At 37.5% G+C, this 17,556-nt stretch overlaps 1 protein-coding gene across 3 annotated transcripts in view; it reads right to left on the reverse strand.

Annotated features, from left to right (window-relative positions):
* Window positions 1–17,556, reverse strand: part of DPY19L3 (dpy-19 like C-mannosyltransferase 3) — a 66,851-nt gene that overhangs the window by 17,109 nt on the left and 32,186 nt on the right. For all 3 annotated transcript variants that reach the window (XM_034788133.1, XM_034788135.1, XM_034788132.1), the window contains 11 exons: window positions 16,406–16,496; window positions 14,975–15,096; window positions 13,986–14,131; window positions 12,163–12,286; window positions 11,136–11,270; window positions 6,722–6,853; window positions 4,851–4,952; window positions 3,406–3,479; window positions 2,993–3,151; window positions 1,859–1,981; window positions 916–1,027 (listed from right to left, as the gene is read on the reverse strand). In XM_034788133.1, the coding sequence (XP_034644024.1) occupies window positions 916–1,027; window positions 1,859–1,981; window positions 2,993–3,151; window positions 3,406–3,479; window positions 4,851–4,952; window positions 6,722–6,853; window positions 11,136–11,270; window positions 12,163–12,286; window positions 13,986–14,131; window positions 14,975–15,096; window positions 16,406–16,496 (1,320 nt within the window). The remainder of the gene's footprint in view (window positions 1–915; window positions 1,028–1,858; window positions 1,982–2,992; window positions 3,152–3,405; window positions 3,480–4,850; window positions 4,953–6,721; window positions 6,854–11,135; window positions 11,271–12,162; window positions 12,287–13,985; window positions 14,132–14,974; window positions 15,097–16,405; window positions 16,497–17,556) is intronic.

Below are 17,556 nucleotides of genomic sequence, written 5' to 3' on the forward strand. Positions count from 1 at the left end.
CATTGTATAGTCCAGGGGTCGGCAACGTTTGGCACGCGGCTCGCCAGGGTAAACACCCTAGCGGCGCGGGCCAGTTTATTTACCTGCTGACGCGGCAGGTTTGGCCGATGGCGGCCCCCCACTCGCTGCGGTTCGCTATCCCAGGCCAATGAGGGCGGCGGGAAGCGGCGCGGGTGAGGGATGTGCTGGCCGTGGCTTCCCGCCGCCCCCATTGGCCCGGGACGGCGAACTGCGGCCAGTGGGGGCCGCGATCGGCCGAACCTGCCACGTCAGCAGGTAAATAAACTGGCCCGGCCCGCTAGGGTGCTTACCCTGGCGAGCCGCGTGCCAAACATTGCCGACCACTGGACTATACAATGGAATCCGCACAGCCATAAGCATCTGCCTGTGCAGATCGCATTTCAAGATCTGGGCCTATTTGTTCTGAGCTAAAGACCAATAGTTATAAAAATCATTCTTTATAGAAGGATTACAAACCACCACAAAAATGTTACTTTAAATTTATGCACTTTAATTTCCTATGAAGTGCAAAAAAATCTACTGTACAGTATAATAAACAAATTGTAAGTCTGTTCAACTGCTGATTAATTCTAAAAAATTCCTTGATTTTTATTTAGTCAAGGTGTTACTAGCCTCACAGCTTCTTCTATATTGCCACCTAGTGCATTAAAATGGCATTGCTTAAATTATGAAACCCCAGGAAAATACTTTAGTTTAAGTTTAAAATTAATCATTTATCTGAATACACATTTTAGAAGTATTAACTGTTTTTAAAATGTTTCCATATACTGTATGTGAGAGAGCTAAAAACATTTGATTTATTTCATATCTACCTTTAAAAAGCTGAAGCTTCATTTGTCTAATTATGGGAAAATACAGAATTTCAAATACTGTCATAAGAAATATAGCTCTAACCCTCTGTGGTGTGTAGAGACGAACGGATTTCAGGACAAATCCCCAAACTTCAGTACTGCACAAACCAAAAGAAGCAAATACACACATATGGGATGTCCAAAGGTACTTCATTCTGGAAGATAAGCAAGTTTTCATTGATCATATGGGGCTACAGTGAATTGTACTACAGTACAAGAGGGCTTGAAAGACTTTTTTAAAGGTAAATGTTGGTAAAAGTCTATTTTACAACATACTCACAAACCAATGAAATATTTTCATCAATGATAATAAATTTACATATAAGTGAAGTAAGAAAAATGATCCTTGAACTTTTTTAGTTTAAGAATGCTTACTCTGTATATTTTTGACATGTGATGTTGACAATGTGTGTTTAATGGTTATAAAGCTTTAACTTTTTTTGAATCTCTGCTGCTATTAAATAATTGTCTCACCCCCACAAAATTTCATGCAAATTTGAAAATTTAAATAGATAACAGAAAAAAATACTTACAAATCAATATCAGTTGCAATCATACAAAAATAAAAACTGAATTTGCCAAGCCTATGTTCAACCATGAAAAGTATTTTGATGTCTAGTCAGTAACTCCAGAGAAACTTCAAACACCACTTTCTTGTGCTCCCAGGACACTGAGGATTGGCATCATAGCAGAAGTAACTGACTAAAAGATTAAATTTGGCAACTTGTCACAAAAGCTTGAGATTAAATACTTTTGCTCCAAAATTGTATGTTTTCTCTGTGATCTGACTGTTTTGGGAAGATCCTGCTGGGAAGGGTTAATTGCACCAGGAAGCAGGCAGTAAGATGGGGAAGGCAGAACGTTGCATAAGGTTATTGATGCACTGACTATACCAGGGGTCGGCATAACGTTTGGGGTTATGACTACTAGTGTGTTAGATATTAAATATTCACCAGCTTGCAGAGACAATTGAATTGTTAAAATACCTCATTGTGCTTAAAGCCAGGCATCCAAACAGAACTGTGTGCATTAAGTTGTAGGCAGCTCCAGGCTTCAGGACTATTGTGCAAACTTCCATTTTATCCGTGGATTGGACATTAGCTGAACCACTGAATGAACAAACAAACAATCAGTGCTGTGCTAGACTTAGCAATACATTATTTTAAAATTGCACATTTGCATGCAGTTTAAAATTATTTTAACCTCTTGATGCCATAGAGATTAAAGCACCTGATGTTCGTACTAATTAACTTTTCATTCTTAAAATGGTGTTTAAATATTTCACTTGCAGATAATAATGATTACAGTAATAGCACCTCCATAATAAAATGTCAGGTTTTCTATTTTAATCTCTGGGGTGCTGGTTATGGGTTTAAATACACTTTTAAAATAAATAAATGTTAGTGCAGTTATTTCCATGATTTGCATTATAGTGTATTATAAATACTAAAACAAATTCACATGAAAAATTTAGTGATTGCCAATACAAAAATTACCATTTAGTTGGGTTATTTTGGTGGGGGACAAAATTTATGCCCCAGAATCTCAGCTGTAGCCAAGTGTGACAGCACTGCAAAGGAGCTGACTGCAGCTCCCTGATTCTTGGGCCAGTTCTACACTGGCCCTGGAATAGATTGGAATAGCAGTGGGGCAGGTCACAAACTGGAACATGCTGGAACGCAGTAATGCTCAAGCCATGTCTCTCTAATTCCTGTGCCAGGGACATGGTGAATTGACATAGACCAGGCTAAATCAACTGGGGACTTCCCCATGCTGGGGTGATCCTCAAGTGCAGGCAACTGGTAATTCTCTAGCTTCTTTGCAGAGAGGGACTGGAATGAATTAGAGACACTATATTTTGTAGTAGGTAATAAATAACTTTTTTTTTTTTTTTAAATAGTCTGTAAAATAGTTTGGGGCTCTATAAAGACTGATTATAGCTAAATCTTATTACTCACTTTACATTTGAACTTCAGATATGAAGTGATTTACTTTGTCTTATTTTTACAACCTGTCTCTTCACTGTCAGTTCAGTACTTACGGTAAAGTGTTCACCTATGTCTGTTATTTAGCCTACTGAAGAAAACTTCAGGAAAATCTAGTTTTGAAATGTACAGTACCTGAGATTCTGAAAGGCAACAACAGCAGCTGCTATTGCCATAAGCAAGAGAACAAATAGGTAGGCATAAAAAAGTAATGTATCTGAGAGTCTTGCAAAAGTATTAAATGGCAGCAGACCAAATGCTTCTTCACAGAGGTACAGGTTAGCATCGAAATCTCTAAAGAAAGAATAAAAATGGTCATACTATAGATTTCATAACTGGTGGTTACATGAAAGGTTCACAGTTTCCTTATTGTATTCAGGCAATCATAAAACTATGCATATAGGTGAAGATTTCTACCTCTTGTTCATATCTTGCACTTATTATTTGCAACCAAGATCTGAAATAAATGTTGACCTGAAGATGTAATTTTGAAAATGAGCTGATATAATGAAGTAAAACTGAAATTTTCAGATGAACTGATATCCTACCTTGTTGCTCCAAATCCAAATTTTGCTTTCAGGAATTTAAATATATGTTCATCTGACTCAAGATTAAGAATTTTCTATTGGAGGAAAAAAATAAAGTTACATTTTTCTGCTAGAAATTAGATTACATCTTCTCGTCTCTTCAACACTTCGTATATTAAAAAAATTATTTTGACATTGAAATTGTGAAACAATTCACAATTGTTCAGCTGTAGCCTTAAAGTGCAGTTCTGCTGTAATAATGCAAAAATGGCACTGAAGTTTAAGGTTTGTTTTTTCTATACTTTTTATATCGTGTGTTCCCAGTTACTTTTCTAACTAAGAGTCTTGAGAGTCAACTTGGGTTCTTTTTGTTCTCAAGAATCTTCACTAATAATAAAGGACAAATTATGCCTTCAAGTAGGTTTATCATCATTTACTTTTATCATTCCCTACCATAAATAGGGCCCTACCAAATTCATGGTCCATTTTGGTCAATTTCACGTGCATAGGATTTTAAAAATAGTAAATTTCATGATTTCAGCTATTTAAATCTGGAATTTCACGGTGTTGTAATTTGTAGGAATCCTGACCCAAAAAGGAGTTGTTGGGGGGAGGGGTCGCAAGGTTATTGTAGGGAGGGCTGTGGTACTGCTACTCTTACTACTGTGCTGCTGCTGGCGGTGGCACTGCCTTCAGAGCTGGGCAGCTGGAGAGCACTGTCTGCTGTCCAGGAACCCAGCTCTGAAGGCAGAGCCACTGCCAGCAGCAGCGCAGAAGTAAGGATGACATGGTATAGTATTGCCACCCTTCTCCGCTTCGGCCTGCAGAGCTGGGCCCTCAGTCAGCAGCCACCACTCTCTCTCTGGTCGCCCAGCTCTGAAGGCAGCTGCTAGGTTTTGATCTATTGTACAAGCAAATTGTTGATACATAAGGACTAGAATCCAGGTCACATTCCCTTAGTTGCACAGTGCTAGCAGGAAGATAATGTGACAATAAGGGTGGGTTTTTTTCCCCCCTTACTTCTAAAATGTGTAGATTTGTCTCTGTGTACACAGAGAGCAGATATAAGTAAGAAGCTGTCTTTTTATATAGTAACTTTGTGGAGTGGAACTGCACTTCAACTTTTCTTAATGGATTTGAGTCTAACAGAAATGGATGAAAAGTGTCTTGTGGTACTATAAAGCAATATTGGCCATATTCTTCCCATGGAAGTACTGATAAAGTTATACATTTCTGTGCATGCATAAGTTGTTGCAGAAATGGGGTCAACTTGTGATCAGAGGGTTCCAGAAAAGAAAGGTTAAAAAGATTCTTGGACAAAAAGGAACAGAAACTCTCTTCAGCTCCTAAAATCTACTGATTTTAAATGAAGTAAATCTCATGATTTACTACTCAAAGTTGCTTACACCATGTATATTTATCAAATTCCTAACTTTACATATGTAGAAAACTTCATATTTACCTACCTTAATAAAGTTATTAACTAGAAGTGTCAAACATAACACCATAAGTACATGGAAGAAAAGTTTCCCAAGTCTATTTAGCAAGCATCCCATTTTCATGTTTTTCTAGAAATTAAACGGATTAGTATTTTAGTCTTTTAAAACAAAAGATTTAGAATTTTATACATCTGGAACAATAGATAAAATAAGCTGCTTCAAATTATTTGTTTATTTAAATATGATCAAAAACTAATATTGCATTAGCCTAACACAAGCAAGCAATTAACTTCAGCCACATATGTAGAATTGTGTAAATTTCTACACAGGAGGAGAGGGACTAAAGGTGTACTCACAGCACAGAGCTCCTGTAACCTCAGTGGCCTGGCTGAGCTCTATGGATGGCCAAGTAGATTCTCAGGATCCTCTCTGAGGTGGCCTCTTTGTGCCTATCTAGTTTCCCAACCTCAGCACTTCCTCAGAGGTCTAGACTGATTCGGACCTCAAACACCATGTGTGTTCTCCAGGTTGCTGTGGACATCAGTACGTTCTCAATGTGCCAATGGGACGAAGAGCATGCTCTTAATTCAGCATGAGTATCAGCTAGACTACATGGCCTTCTGGATGATCTCCCAGTTTAAAGCTCCAGATTTAACAATGCTTCTTGTCCCACTCACAGGCAGTTTGGGATGGGAACAGATATTGTCTAATTAGACGACATCTAATTAGACAACTAGAGGACAACTAATTAAACATCTAATTAGGCAACTGGTTTGACTTAGGGCTCCTTCCTACAAAGGATTCTGACGGCTTGGAGTTAAGGATCCCATCTGAGTCCTACTGAAATCAATGGGATGCTATGAGTGTAAAGGTCTGTTCACACATGTACCTTTGCAAGATCAGGGTCTCCGTTTGCATAGTTGTAAATGTTAATAGCAAGTACAGAATTGTGACATTGCTGATACCTCCCAAATTGTAACATTTTAGATGTACCCATTAATTATCAGTAAGAGTAATCACTGAGCCTTTACTCTGTTGGAAATCTTCTAACCAACGGTGATAGCCTGCTGAAAATGACTGCCCTGCGCCTTTAAGCAGGGGGCTATTTGGCTGGCTGGTGGAATGAAAGGTACTGTGTTTTATGGCTTTGGGGGGGAAGGGGATGAAAACTGCTGCAAAAGGGTCAGCGTGATCACTGACTCATCCCCTAGGAATGCAGGGTTTAAAAGGGGCAGCTTGGGCATCCTGGGGCACCAAATTATTCAGGGAGGATGGGGTTCCCCTGTAAAGCTTTGGAGCCCATTTGTTTTGGCCAACATAAAAGAGGGGCAATAAACCCGATGGGGTTTGAGGAGGAGGCAGCCAAACTAATTGCTGGTGCCTGTGGCAATGTCCAGTGCAGATACTCCATAGGAAAGGTATACAGTGACTGGATAAATGGCTTGGAAAAAGACTTATAAAGAGGTATTCGTTAAAGGAACGAACAGGGGGTGGTTGGGGTATTGACTCCATGCTATACCAATCATAGGAGTCCCCATTCTTATAGCCCACCTTAACTCTCCTACGAGGGATGGTGGATGGTAAGGTCCTGGCAATAGATTAGCTGGGGGGACTTGGATGAAAAAAGAGGGGGAGAAGGTAAAAGCCCCATGGGTAATTTCAGACTAAACATGGGGTTACCTGCACTGTACCCTTTTATTTGCCCAGTAGTCCCAGACATCTAATAATAAAGTTGCAGCCTGATTAAACCCATGTCAAATGTCTCCTGTCCTTCTTTCGGTATAGCCAGACTAAGAGTGTTGAGGAAGGAGACAGATTTCTCTAAAAACTGAACTACTTTTAAATTTGTCATACTGCTTGTTTACTATTACAAAACAAAAACGGTTTTGAGCACGTACCTGAACTGTTCTTGCTAGCAAGACTGACACATTAAAACTTATAAGTAGGGATCCAAGAATCATGGAATTAAAGAACTGTAGAACACAGACCAGTAGTATGCCTGTTAATTGTATAATGTAGAGCCATGTAACCTGCAACAAAGAGATGTTATGCATGCCAAAATATTTTTTAAAAATTTGCTTTTCCCTGAACAAAAGAGTATTTTTACTGTTGGTCTCTTTCACTTATGTCAATCACTTCTAGTGATAAATGTGGTATTGTGAGTTTCAGAACATCGCATTCATTGGTACTATCCTATCTTTGTATAATATTCACACACAAGAATCAATAATTAGGTTAATAGTATTTCATGCTTTTGCTATGAATGTTTGATGCCACAGTGACCTAAGCATATGAACGTTACAACTAGGAAAAAGTTAATCACATAAAATGGTTTAAGCATCTTGGGGAAGTACCTTTCTGTGCCAGCATTTGGGATCACAAATATTTTTGTGCTTCTTACAGGATTATCATTGCCAGCAAATGACAGTTGTACACAAAGCAACTAAATTTTCTTGAGCTTCTTATGAAACTGCAATAGATAAGGATGCTCAACTGGATATTCATCTTAAAAAAGAATTGATTTTGCTGATGTATGATACTGTGTGCTTCTTTTAATTAGTACTTTGCATATGGTAGATCCAGAGTTCAATGCTGGATTCCAGCATTGGCCTAAATCAGTGGTTCCCAAACTTAAAATTGGATCTTATCTATTTGGTATTGATTTAAGGCAGTGGTTCCCAAACTTGTTCCGCCGCTTGTGCAAGGAAAGCCCCTGGCAGGCCGGGCTGGTTTGTTTACCTGCCGCGTCCACAGGTTCGGCCGATCGCGACTCCAGGTGGCCGTGGTTCGCTGCTCCAGGCCAATGGGAGTAGCCCGCGTGGGCTGAGGGATGTACTGACAGCCACTTACAGAAGCTCCCATTGGCCCGGAGCAGCGAACCACAGCCACCGGGAGCCGAGATTGGCCGAACCTGCAGACGCAGCAGGTAAACAAACTAGCCCGGCCCGCCAGGGGCTTTCCCTGCACACGCGGCGGAACAAGTTTGGGAACCACTGCCCTAAATCAATACCAAATAGATAAGATCCAATTTTAAGTCAATACGCAACAATATTCTGTGGCAAAGACACTTTAAAATATCTTTTAATTCTTTAGGATGAAATGAACTGCCAAACTTTGTGGTAGCTGCTGAGGTACCCTGGCTACCCTGAGCTTATGTCTGCAGATATACATAAAAGAGACCTTTTGTGAAGTTTTGGGATATTTATAAAGCAGATTATGAATAGTTTTAGTCTTTCAACCCTTTTGATTTTAAGCATAAATTAATACAATTACTTTAAAATTCAAGTCACCATCTTCTTGATTTAGGCTGTCTGACAGTGAAGTATTATTCAATTTACACAGGAATACTAGCCATAAATCTATACATTACCTATTCTTAAAGCATTGTCTATTGGATCATCTTACATTTAATGTAGCAATACTTAAAACACATGTTGAGATCATCTCAACAGAACTGGTACGCTTTTGATAGTGAACTCAAGGAAAATGTCTTTTTCCTAGCTAAACAATCATTCAGCTGATAGTGAATTCGTTTTTATTCTCCTTACAATAACCTTTTTGTCAATTCAGTGCAGCACCATAGTGATGGCTTCTGTTCTATGGTAAACTTGAATGTCTCAAGGGTATAATTTGTCTTGCTTGTTGCTGAAACAGCAACCTGGTCCATTCTGTTCCTCCTCTTGATTTATGGTGCAGTGACTATAGCTGTCTTTCAAACTATGATGTAAGGTTGTCAAGACAACATTCAGACAGTTTTATGATTTTACCTAGCCAAATAGTTATCCTCTCCACACAGTTTCTGACAGATTCAGCATGACAGCAGGTGCTTATAGAATCAGAATCTTCAAGATTTCCCATGTAAGATTTTCTGTTCCCAATTTTTTGGGGCTCTGATGGTGGCTCAAAAGCTGAAGGAGAACCCTACTGTATATCTTTAATAGATAAGCACCTTTGAAGGCACTTTATAGCATCTAGTGCAATGAGGACCTGAGACTGTTTTGTTCGGTAGCTACATTAATATGAATATTAAACAACATACAACTATACAAAAATTATGAGATATTGGACCTCGTTCTGTCCCCAAGTGACTTCAGAAAGGTTGCATGGATGCAACTCATAAAAGAATTGTGCCCAATTTATGGTTTCTATAGATCAATAAATCATTGCATGACAAATAATGCAATATCATACAATTTAATACAGCCTGCAAATCACACCAATTCAAATAGAAGATTTTGTAATTTAGTATGTAAACAGAAAATCTCTCAAGCAAAAAAAAACTTCCCATCAAGATATTTAAAAATGGATCCCTGATGTTAGGAGCCTAAGTTCTTATCTTTGCACATAATGACATGACCTGATTTTCAAAAATGCTGTGCAGCAGCTCCTATTGAAGTAAGGGGGAAACCTTGGCCAATAGGTATGCAAACATACATACAGCATTTACTTAAAAAGAAACTTCATTTTCAGTTTCTGCTGACCAACTACAGGAATATAAACTTCTCTGATGGTTGATCACATCCCCAGCACTGCTGAACTGAAATCAGAATGATAGTTTTAGGATTTTCCTTAGATTGTTCAAACTTGTTAGTTATGAGAATTATTAGTTTCAGATAGCCTCGTGGCTTACAGGGATTACACTTGTAATACTTTTTAAAATTAGTTACTATAATTTAACCTAGTCTTTGCTCTGAAGTGTTTTGTTTTAAAAGGTTTTAAAATGTAAAAACAATGTTTGTTTCTCTTGATTTAAAGTGGGGAAAAAATTATATTAGTGCTAGAACCCATTAGCACTGCCCATTTCTTATTCAATATATGAAGTTATTTAAGCGTTACAATTAGTATACCATTACATTGGGAACTAAAAATAATCTGAGAGAAACATTTATTATTACCTGAATTATTTTAATTGATCATCCAAATTCATGGGAGTGACAGTAAGTAAATCTTATAAATCACATATTTGACAAGTGATTTTTATTGATAAATTCAGACCCATGAATTTATTAAGGATGCATATTCTCAACAAAACATACTTAGATATAAACTGGGAGTTACTTTCCACCACTGTAAATTCAAATACAGTATATGCTAGAAACATGCTAAAACATTTTTTTTAAACTGTACAAAAAAATGCAGAGCATACAGAATTCTCTGGAATACATAGCAAGATTTATTATTTTTTTTTTAATTGGCCCGGATTCAAATCTGTATGAATTAAATATTCTTGATTTTTCTTTCTGGAATCTTAACTTTTTAAAACAATAAATATTCACTGAGATGCTTTGTTGTTAAACTGTTGTATAACTTATTGCTTCAAATTCAGGTTTTAGAATACTGCATCCAGTTTAAAAGTCTTTATACAATTACTTTTGTATTTTACCAGACCTAATTAAAGCCCTGATCCTACAAAGATTTATGCAAGTGCTTAACTGGCTACACAAGAGTAGGCCCAATGGGATGGGACCATTCATGTATGTAAAGCTGAGCACAAGCAGAATTCTTTACAGCCTCAAGACCTTAGTCATTATCATTTTAGCAAGAAAACAAAAGTTTCACACTTTCATGTACTTAATGCTGCCTCTGTGTGTGTGTGTGTGTGTGTGTGTGTGTGTGTGTGTATATATATATAAAAAAATCGAATCCATGTTTGACAAGTATTTGTGATCACAACTGCAGCTGACATTATTTCATTTGGTTATGATTCCCAGCCTAGGCATGTTTTTTTTGTTTTGTTTTTCCCTTGTTTTACAAACTATTTTAGCAGAGGCTGTGGTAAGACTACAGGCTTAGTAAGGTTTTAGCACAGTTTCTGAACATGAGCTCCCATACCTGCTTTCAGATCTGCATGGTTGCAAGCATATATCTGTGTGGAATCAAATGTAGAATTGGGGCCCTGGTTTGTAACTATAATTGATGTGGTGGCAAATAGTTTTATAATCAAGTTTGGCTATAATTATGTCTGAAAATGATCCCCAAAGCACTTTCATAACCTAGTTGAGGACAGGGCTTCACTATTACAGAACTTAAGAGTTGCACCAAGTAAACAGGGACAAAGCCAGACAAACATTCCAGCTGAAAAATCCTATTCAGTTAACAAAAAAAGTGTGTATGTTCAAATTACTCAGTTCTATCCCACAGTTGTATTATATATTAAATAACCACAATCAGTTATTTAAGAGCACATCACAGAAGTGCACTGCATATTATGTGCTACTTTCAAATGTTGAACACTCTGCAAAGGAACTTCTCAAAGCTACATTAGTATTAGACTTAGAAAGAAAGTCTGGTCCTGGCCAGAAATAAGATTACCTTTGCTGTGGGAAGCATGTCAAGACAGTCCAATATGAATAATACTAATGCTTGCATCAGCATCATAAACTGATTGAATTGCCAAGTCAGGCTAAAGAGAAAGGTTGATATAAACACTGCCAGAAGTGTCAGTTTCTGGAAAGAGAAAGTTCTTCTGTAACTTACATATCTCCATCAATAAGTGGTGGGGAGAGGGGAGGGTTCTCTCAAGGGTTAAATTAAAAGAATACATCTCTAAAGTTTGACACTGAAACATCTTAACTTCTAACTACAGTATTTGGATTGCAGGGGACAGCTGGTATTTGGTTTCAAGTACTCCAATTTACACACACAATTCATTTTGCAGGTGCAAAATTGCAGTAGCAAATTTTACAGTTGTAATTTCACCTGGAAAAAAGGCTAGGTCTCAGCTCAGCTTGAAAACTTATCTGATAGACTCACGTGGGGTATGTTGTGTTTTGTATCTTGACCAAATCTGAAGTAATGACTTAAAACTGACAGTTGCACAAACTGTATCCTGTACATGCTTTTTTTTATTTTTACTTCTACAACTCAGGGTTACCTCTTAATTTTTTTTTAAATGTGAAATAAATTAAAGTCGGGGAAAAAAACTTTCACCTCTGCGCTTTGCAAGCCTTTTTCCTAACCTCTCTTTGGGTGACACACTTATGACATCCAAATATATAAAACTCTCCTTCTTGAGCTCTGTACAGTTTTCCTTTCAACAGTGAAATTAAAAAAAAAAAATTTCTTTTGCAATTTTTTTCAACCCTGAGTGCATTTATCAGTGTTTGCACCCCTTCATAGTTCAATTATTTGTTTAAATTAATTGCAAGCTTCTCAGAGTAACAATTCTTTCTACCATCTATTTGTATAGTGCCTTGTACATTTCCATCACTATATTTAATAATAGTGCGTTCCTTCTGATTTATAGGAAGTTACCTGAAGTACACACTTCTGTTTTCAGCAACTCTCCTGACATTTCAGATACTAGTTTTGTTATATCAAATATGTTAGAAATACTTACTTCATGAAGAGGTCGTAAATGAGATCTGAATAGGTATGTGATTGCTGCTATCTGAACTGCAAAGAATGGCAGTGCCCAGTTCTCTCTTAACGGAATGGTGAATTCTACTCTTGTGGTATCTATTCTGCACAAAACAAATGCAGAGATTCATAAATGCAACCAAAACCCAGTCTCCTGCACAGAAGATTTCAATTAAAATTGAAAGTGTATTTGGAAAATCATATCTAGGCTCCTGCAAATTGTTTCTGACCAGACTCCTAAATGGAGAGTCCTCTGAACATCCCCAGCCCTGAAAACTCTCCAAGAGGAGCATCCAGGGATTAGTTCATTCATGACCAAACTTTCTTCCTTTTGAATCTTTAACTCCATTTGTTTTCAGATAGCTGTTATTGTGGAGCCAAACCTCCTCTTGGGGAGCAGAGTTAGGGGAATCTAAAGAAAAGTGTTGGTACTTTTCAGGTCAATGGCAATACATTTCTCCTCAGTTTGGCTTTCAGGAGGCATAGCTGAATAGATAGCTGTCATTTTCCTCACTGTAATTCAAGTGCATTTTCCTCACTATAATTCAAGTGCATTGTATTAATGGCATGACTGAATCCCATTGAATGGACAGCAAGAGACTTCTTGCCTTTCCTGAAACATTCTGACACTGGAAGTGTTATTATCAAAAGACAAGGGCAACCACCCAGCACAGTCATTTCCAGAATGTCAGACAAATGTAAATAATCCCATGTCCATTTCTCCTTATGTAGCTGAAGTAAGTGGAAAATATAACAACCTGTTTATCTGAACCATTCTTGCCTGCAAGACCCTAATACTTCAAACAGTAATTCCATGACCCTAGATGTACACCCTTTGGACAGAAACTCCCCATTATCCAAATTGGTCCCATCTACTCATTTTATCTGGATAAGTAACATCCTTCTACTGTACACTATTTATTAGAAAGTTGGAGAGAAAACAAGTCCATTCCAAGTCTTCCATATGTGGGAAAAAATGACCTCTTAAATAAATACATGAACTACTATCCACGGTTTGAAATGTTAATCAGCAGTTGTGACTACTGTAAAGGAGTTTGACTGTAAGCAAATCCGTTACAAAGTGAGTCCTTATCATTATCTAGTGTTTTTAGTGCTCTAGAGGAGAAAGTAATTTTAAACACCTTTGGGACAGCTTTGATAGTACTGACATTATACTTCTATTTTCTTAAGTTTCAGAAAACAACTGAAAGTTCAAGAGCCAGCCTCACTCAAGCTGGTGGTAGGGCAATGCAAAGCAGCTAATCTGATCCCTTAAGGAATCCTCGATTCAGGGAATCCTTAGGTGCCATAGCAGGTCCTATGCCACCTTTTCCCTGACCCACAATGCAAGAGGTCTATCTATAGGGGAACAAAGGAAGTGGTTGGGACATAAGTTCTGGTCACCCTAAGCTCTTGGGGCTGTGGTGCATCTGGCATAAGTCACTGCACGTCTTAGAGTACTTTGACTTGCTCTGAGGGGATATGAGGCTGGTACAGAAGGGCTGCACAATGTGGGAAGTACATAGATGGCTAAAAGCCACTTGGGAACTCCCACTTCAGTCTGGTCCCAAAAGAGCTTGCATATGCCATATTTTTAGAGAGTTTCCTCAAACTTTTGACTATCTCAAACATTAGATATTATTATTAAATATCTGGCTGATCTAAAGAGAGAGAGTCTCTCTGCTGTTTTATGCTCTCCCTTACTCCCAATTTAATCCTAGCAATTGACTGTTTAATATATGTCTGAATCTTATGTGTCAGAAACTAACCCTTTAGAAGGGTCACATGTTAATTCACACTCACCTGTTTGTAATATACCAGAAAGCTGCTAACAAACCTGAAAGCCATGTTCCACTAAGAAGCCAACTGGTTACATACAGAGCAATGACATAAAGTGCCTGAAGTCCAAACAAAGTGTAGATATAAAAATAAACAGGCTCTAAATACTTCTGTAAAATAGAGGAATATTGAAGTTAAATTTATGTGAATTTAAAGGTAATGTCTCAACACTCTTGAAAATAACAATACAAATAATCAATGTTAAAGACAAGTAAAATGGTATAAAAACCAATACATTTTTTCAAAAATACACGATTTATGACCCAGTGATTCAAAAATCTATTTTAAGTGCCTAAATGTAGTTTACTGATGGTCCATAATAATAAGAAGGGCTGTTAAGCAAACACTTTCAAAACTACCTGTTTAAAGTCCCATCTTACACCCTTGTGAAGTCTCCACCTCTCAATCCTCTGCCCACTCACAGGGAGGGAACTCATCTGCAATAGCTACAAGGATCTTCACATCCCTTTACCCACAAGGGTGAGGTGAGCTGCTAGCCAGAAAAATGTGGTAGGAAGGCTACATTTGCTCCTCTAGTGAAATGAAGCAAGCTACAAGAGTTCCCCCACGGTCCTGGCATACCACACAGCCGCAGCATCACTTGGCCAGACCTATCCTGATTCTTATAACCCTGAGCGCATATGTGCACCTGTACACACACAGACTGTTTAAAGCTTTAAAATGACCATAAAGGGTCTTGTTCCTTTTGCAGGTGCAAGTCCATAATGGCAGCCACAAGTGGATAATTCCAACCACTTTTAAATCTTTAAAATTTGGTTTTCCTATTATATTCAGGTGTGGTTGCATTGAAAACTAAGTAGTTTTTATTTTTATAGATTTAAAACAATTGCAGGAATATATTTATCCTTAAAAATTAACCAAAATTAGGTTTCTCATTCACTGGGAAGCTTCCATATATAGTTATTTATTTAAAGCCATAATTAAATATCTACCTGAATAGGAAGAATCCTATACAGTATGCTGAGAAACACCTCCTGGTAAACATTCATTCTTTCAAGTACGTTAATTGTCCTCAGAGATTCAGTTTTATTGTCATATATTAAGCCATGTAAACCTAAATGTTAAAAGAGAAATTAAAATAGAAGAATATATTTTCAGCTGTACAGTGAAAAGTTCACAAGTGTATTTTAAGATCTTTTATGGAAGACTTTGCAAAGCATTACGTCAAGGATTCAAAACATGTTTTTAATATCTGGTTCAGTTACTAAAATCTAAAACTTTTATTAAAGTTAATTTTCCTACTTTGAGAGCAGTGTAGACATACCCTAAGACTCATGGCATGACCATGGCCGGCCCAGGTCAGATGACTTGGACTCACAGGGCTCGGGATGCAGGGCTAAAAATTGCAGTGTTAGCATTAAGGCTCGGGCTGGACCCCAGGGCTCTGGCCCAAGACCAAAGGTCTACACTATTATTTTTAGACCCAGAGTCAATTGACTCAGGCTCTGAGACTTGGTGCTGTGGTGTTTTTTATTATTTATTATTTTTTTAATATTAGTGTTTACGTACCCTTAGAATGGCAATTACTGGACTGCTATACAGTGAATGTAATACATTACTAAATATACAGAATGTCAACATGCAATATTATGCCTATTTTCATGATTCTGTGGACACTGCAATAATAAATGATGTTTGGGGCACTACACTTGGGACATTAATACTGGGATCATGAGCCATTCACTTTTAGGTCACTGCTTTAAAGCCAGCTGAGATTGGCATTGATGAAATTGTTACCAACCATACTAGTGGTTAGGTAGCATAAGGAAAATTAATTGGGAGTCTCAGTCCAGTGTCTTGAAGACAAGACACCACCACAAATAATCCCAATAGGCATCATAGTAGATATTATTTATCGGTTTTGCAAGAACACCTAGAGGTCTCAACCAGGCATTAGGGCCCCGTTTTGCTAGGCACTGTACAAATATGTAGCCAAAAAAAGTCCCTTCCACCAAACAATCTACCTATGACACAAACCATGGATACAGAAAAAAAAAGTGGTGGGGTGTACAACACAGCATAGTATTGTCTATTCTAATTATTGTAATAAGCAGTTACAGCATATCAAATGCTTAGCCACTGTTGAGTAAAACAATAAGGCAAAACACTAAACAGGTACGGAAATATCACGCTTAGGAGTGATTTCACTTTCTCACTGGGTGGTACATCGGAGGAACCAATGTACCATTCCAAAGCTTATATTTCCACTATCTAAACTATTCCTGCTTTGTGGATGAATCAAACAAATTTGTGTCTAGCATGATTATTACAGCATCTTTCATAAACATTATATTCTATTTTCACTTATTAAAAACAGCATTTTGTCAAAGCAAAGTAAAATGTACTTTATACATTACAAATACCTTGTTGGATGGATGTAGCCTGCAGCATCTCTTTGTAATAGGAGTAATACAATCCACATTCAGTCCTGAATGAAATTTCCCGTTCTACTTCCTGCAAATAAGTTAGAAGCCCTGCTACTTAAGATACAATCATTCACCAGAGCTTATGTTTACATATCAATCCTGTGGAACATGACTTGCTTCAGCAAACTCTGGGCCTGATCCTGTAAGTCCTATTCACATGAGCAGTCCTTTCTCACATTTTGACCCATCAAAGTCAACATGAGAGAATTACTCAGAGTTAGAATTGTAAAAATGGGTCCTTGGGTAAAGAGACAGCTAGTGTGGAATGCAGCTGCCCATTTGTTAAATGGCTTCTTGCAGGGAGCCAGCTGTTCAACACTTTATACTTAACTTTACAGGTTAAAAACAACACTGGCCTCCTATTTGTTTTCACATTCCAAATTAAGGTGTTAGTTTTAATCTATAAAGCCTTAAATTTGTTTGAATTCTCAGTATCTCAAAGGTCCTTTTTTTTTTTTTTTGTCTCTTTGGCTGATGCTGCAGCAGCTGAGACCTGAGGCATTCAAACTTACAATGCTTTAGTTTAGACAGAAGGGGATTTTCAATAGGAGACCTCTACTTGGGAATTCACCTCCTTCCATTAGTTCATGAGTCTTGTGCGCTTTAATGAGGTTTATACGCATGCTCGGAGCCATGGATGAGCACACTTTGACAAATTAAAATATGGAAAACAAAATATCAGGCGGTGAAATCATTTAGTTTTTCATTTTATCTTACAAATAACAGTGACCTTTAGTGCCTAAATTAATTTTTTTTTAATTTTGTATAGTTTACAAAACTAGAAAGGGTTTATCCCTATATTTTTGACTCCACATATGGCAATCTCAACATGAAGAAATCCTAATAAGATTCCTAAAGCTAATCCTATTAATTCATCTTCCTGTATAAAAGCACATTGCTGAAATAACTGAATGGCCTTACTTTCTCAGCTTTTATGGTACCATTCTTGTTAATTGTGTAGCATCCTAAGACTTGCATTTCCTTTACACAGTCATGCTGATTCTCTAATCTCCTAATGTTGAAAAAGAATCAATGTTGGTTCAGTGCTAACATAAAACTAAACAAAAATGGCTTCCTCTTCCCCAATG

The sequence above is a fragment of the Trachemys scripta genome, chromosome 13 (assembly GCF_013100865.1).
Source record: "Trachemys scripta elegans isolate TJP31775 chromosome 13, CAS_Tse_1.0, whole genome shotgun sequence".
Lineage (NCBI taxonomy): Eukaryota > Metazoa > Chordata > Testudines > Emydidae > Trachemys > Trachemys scripta.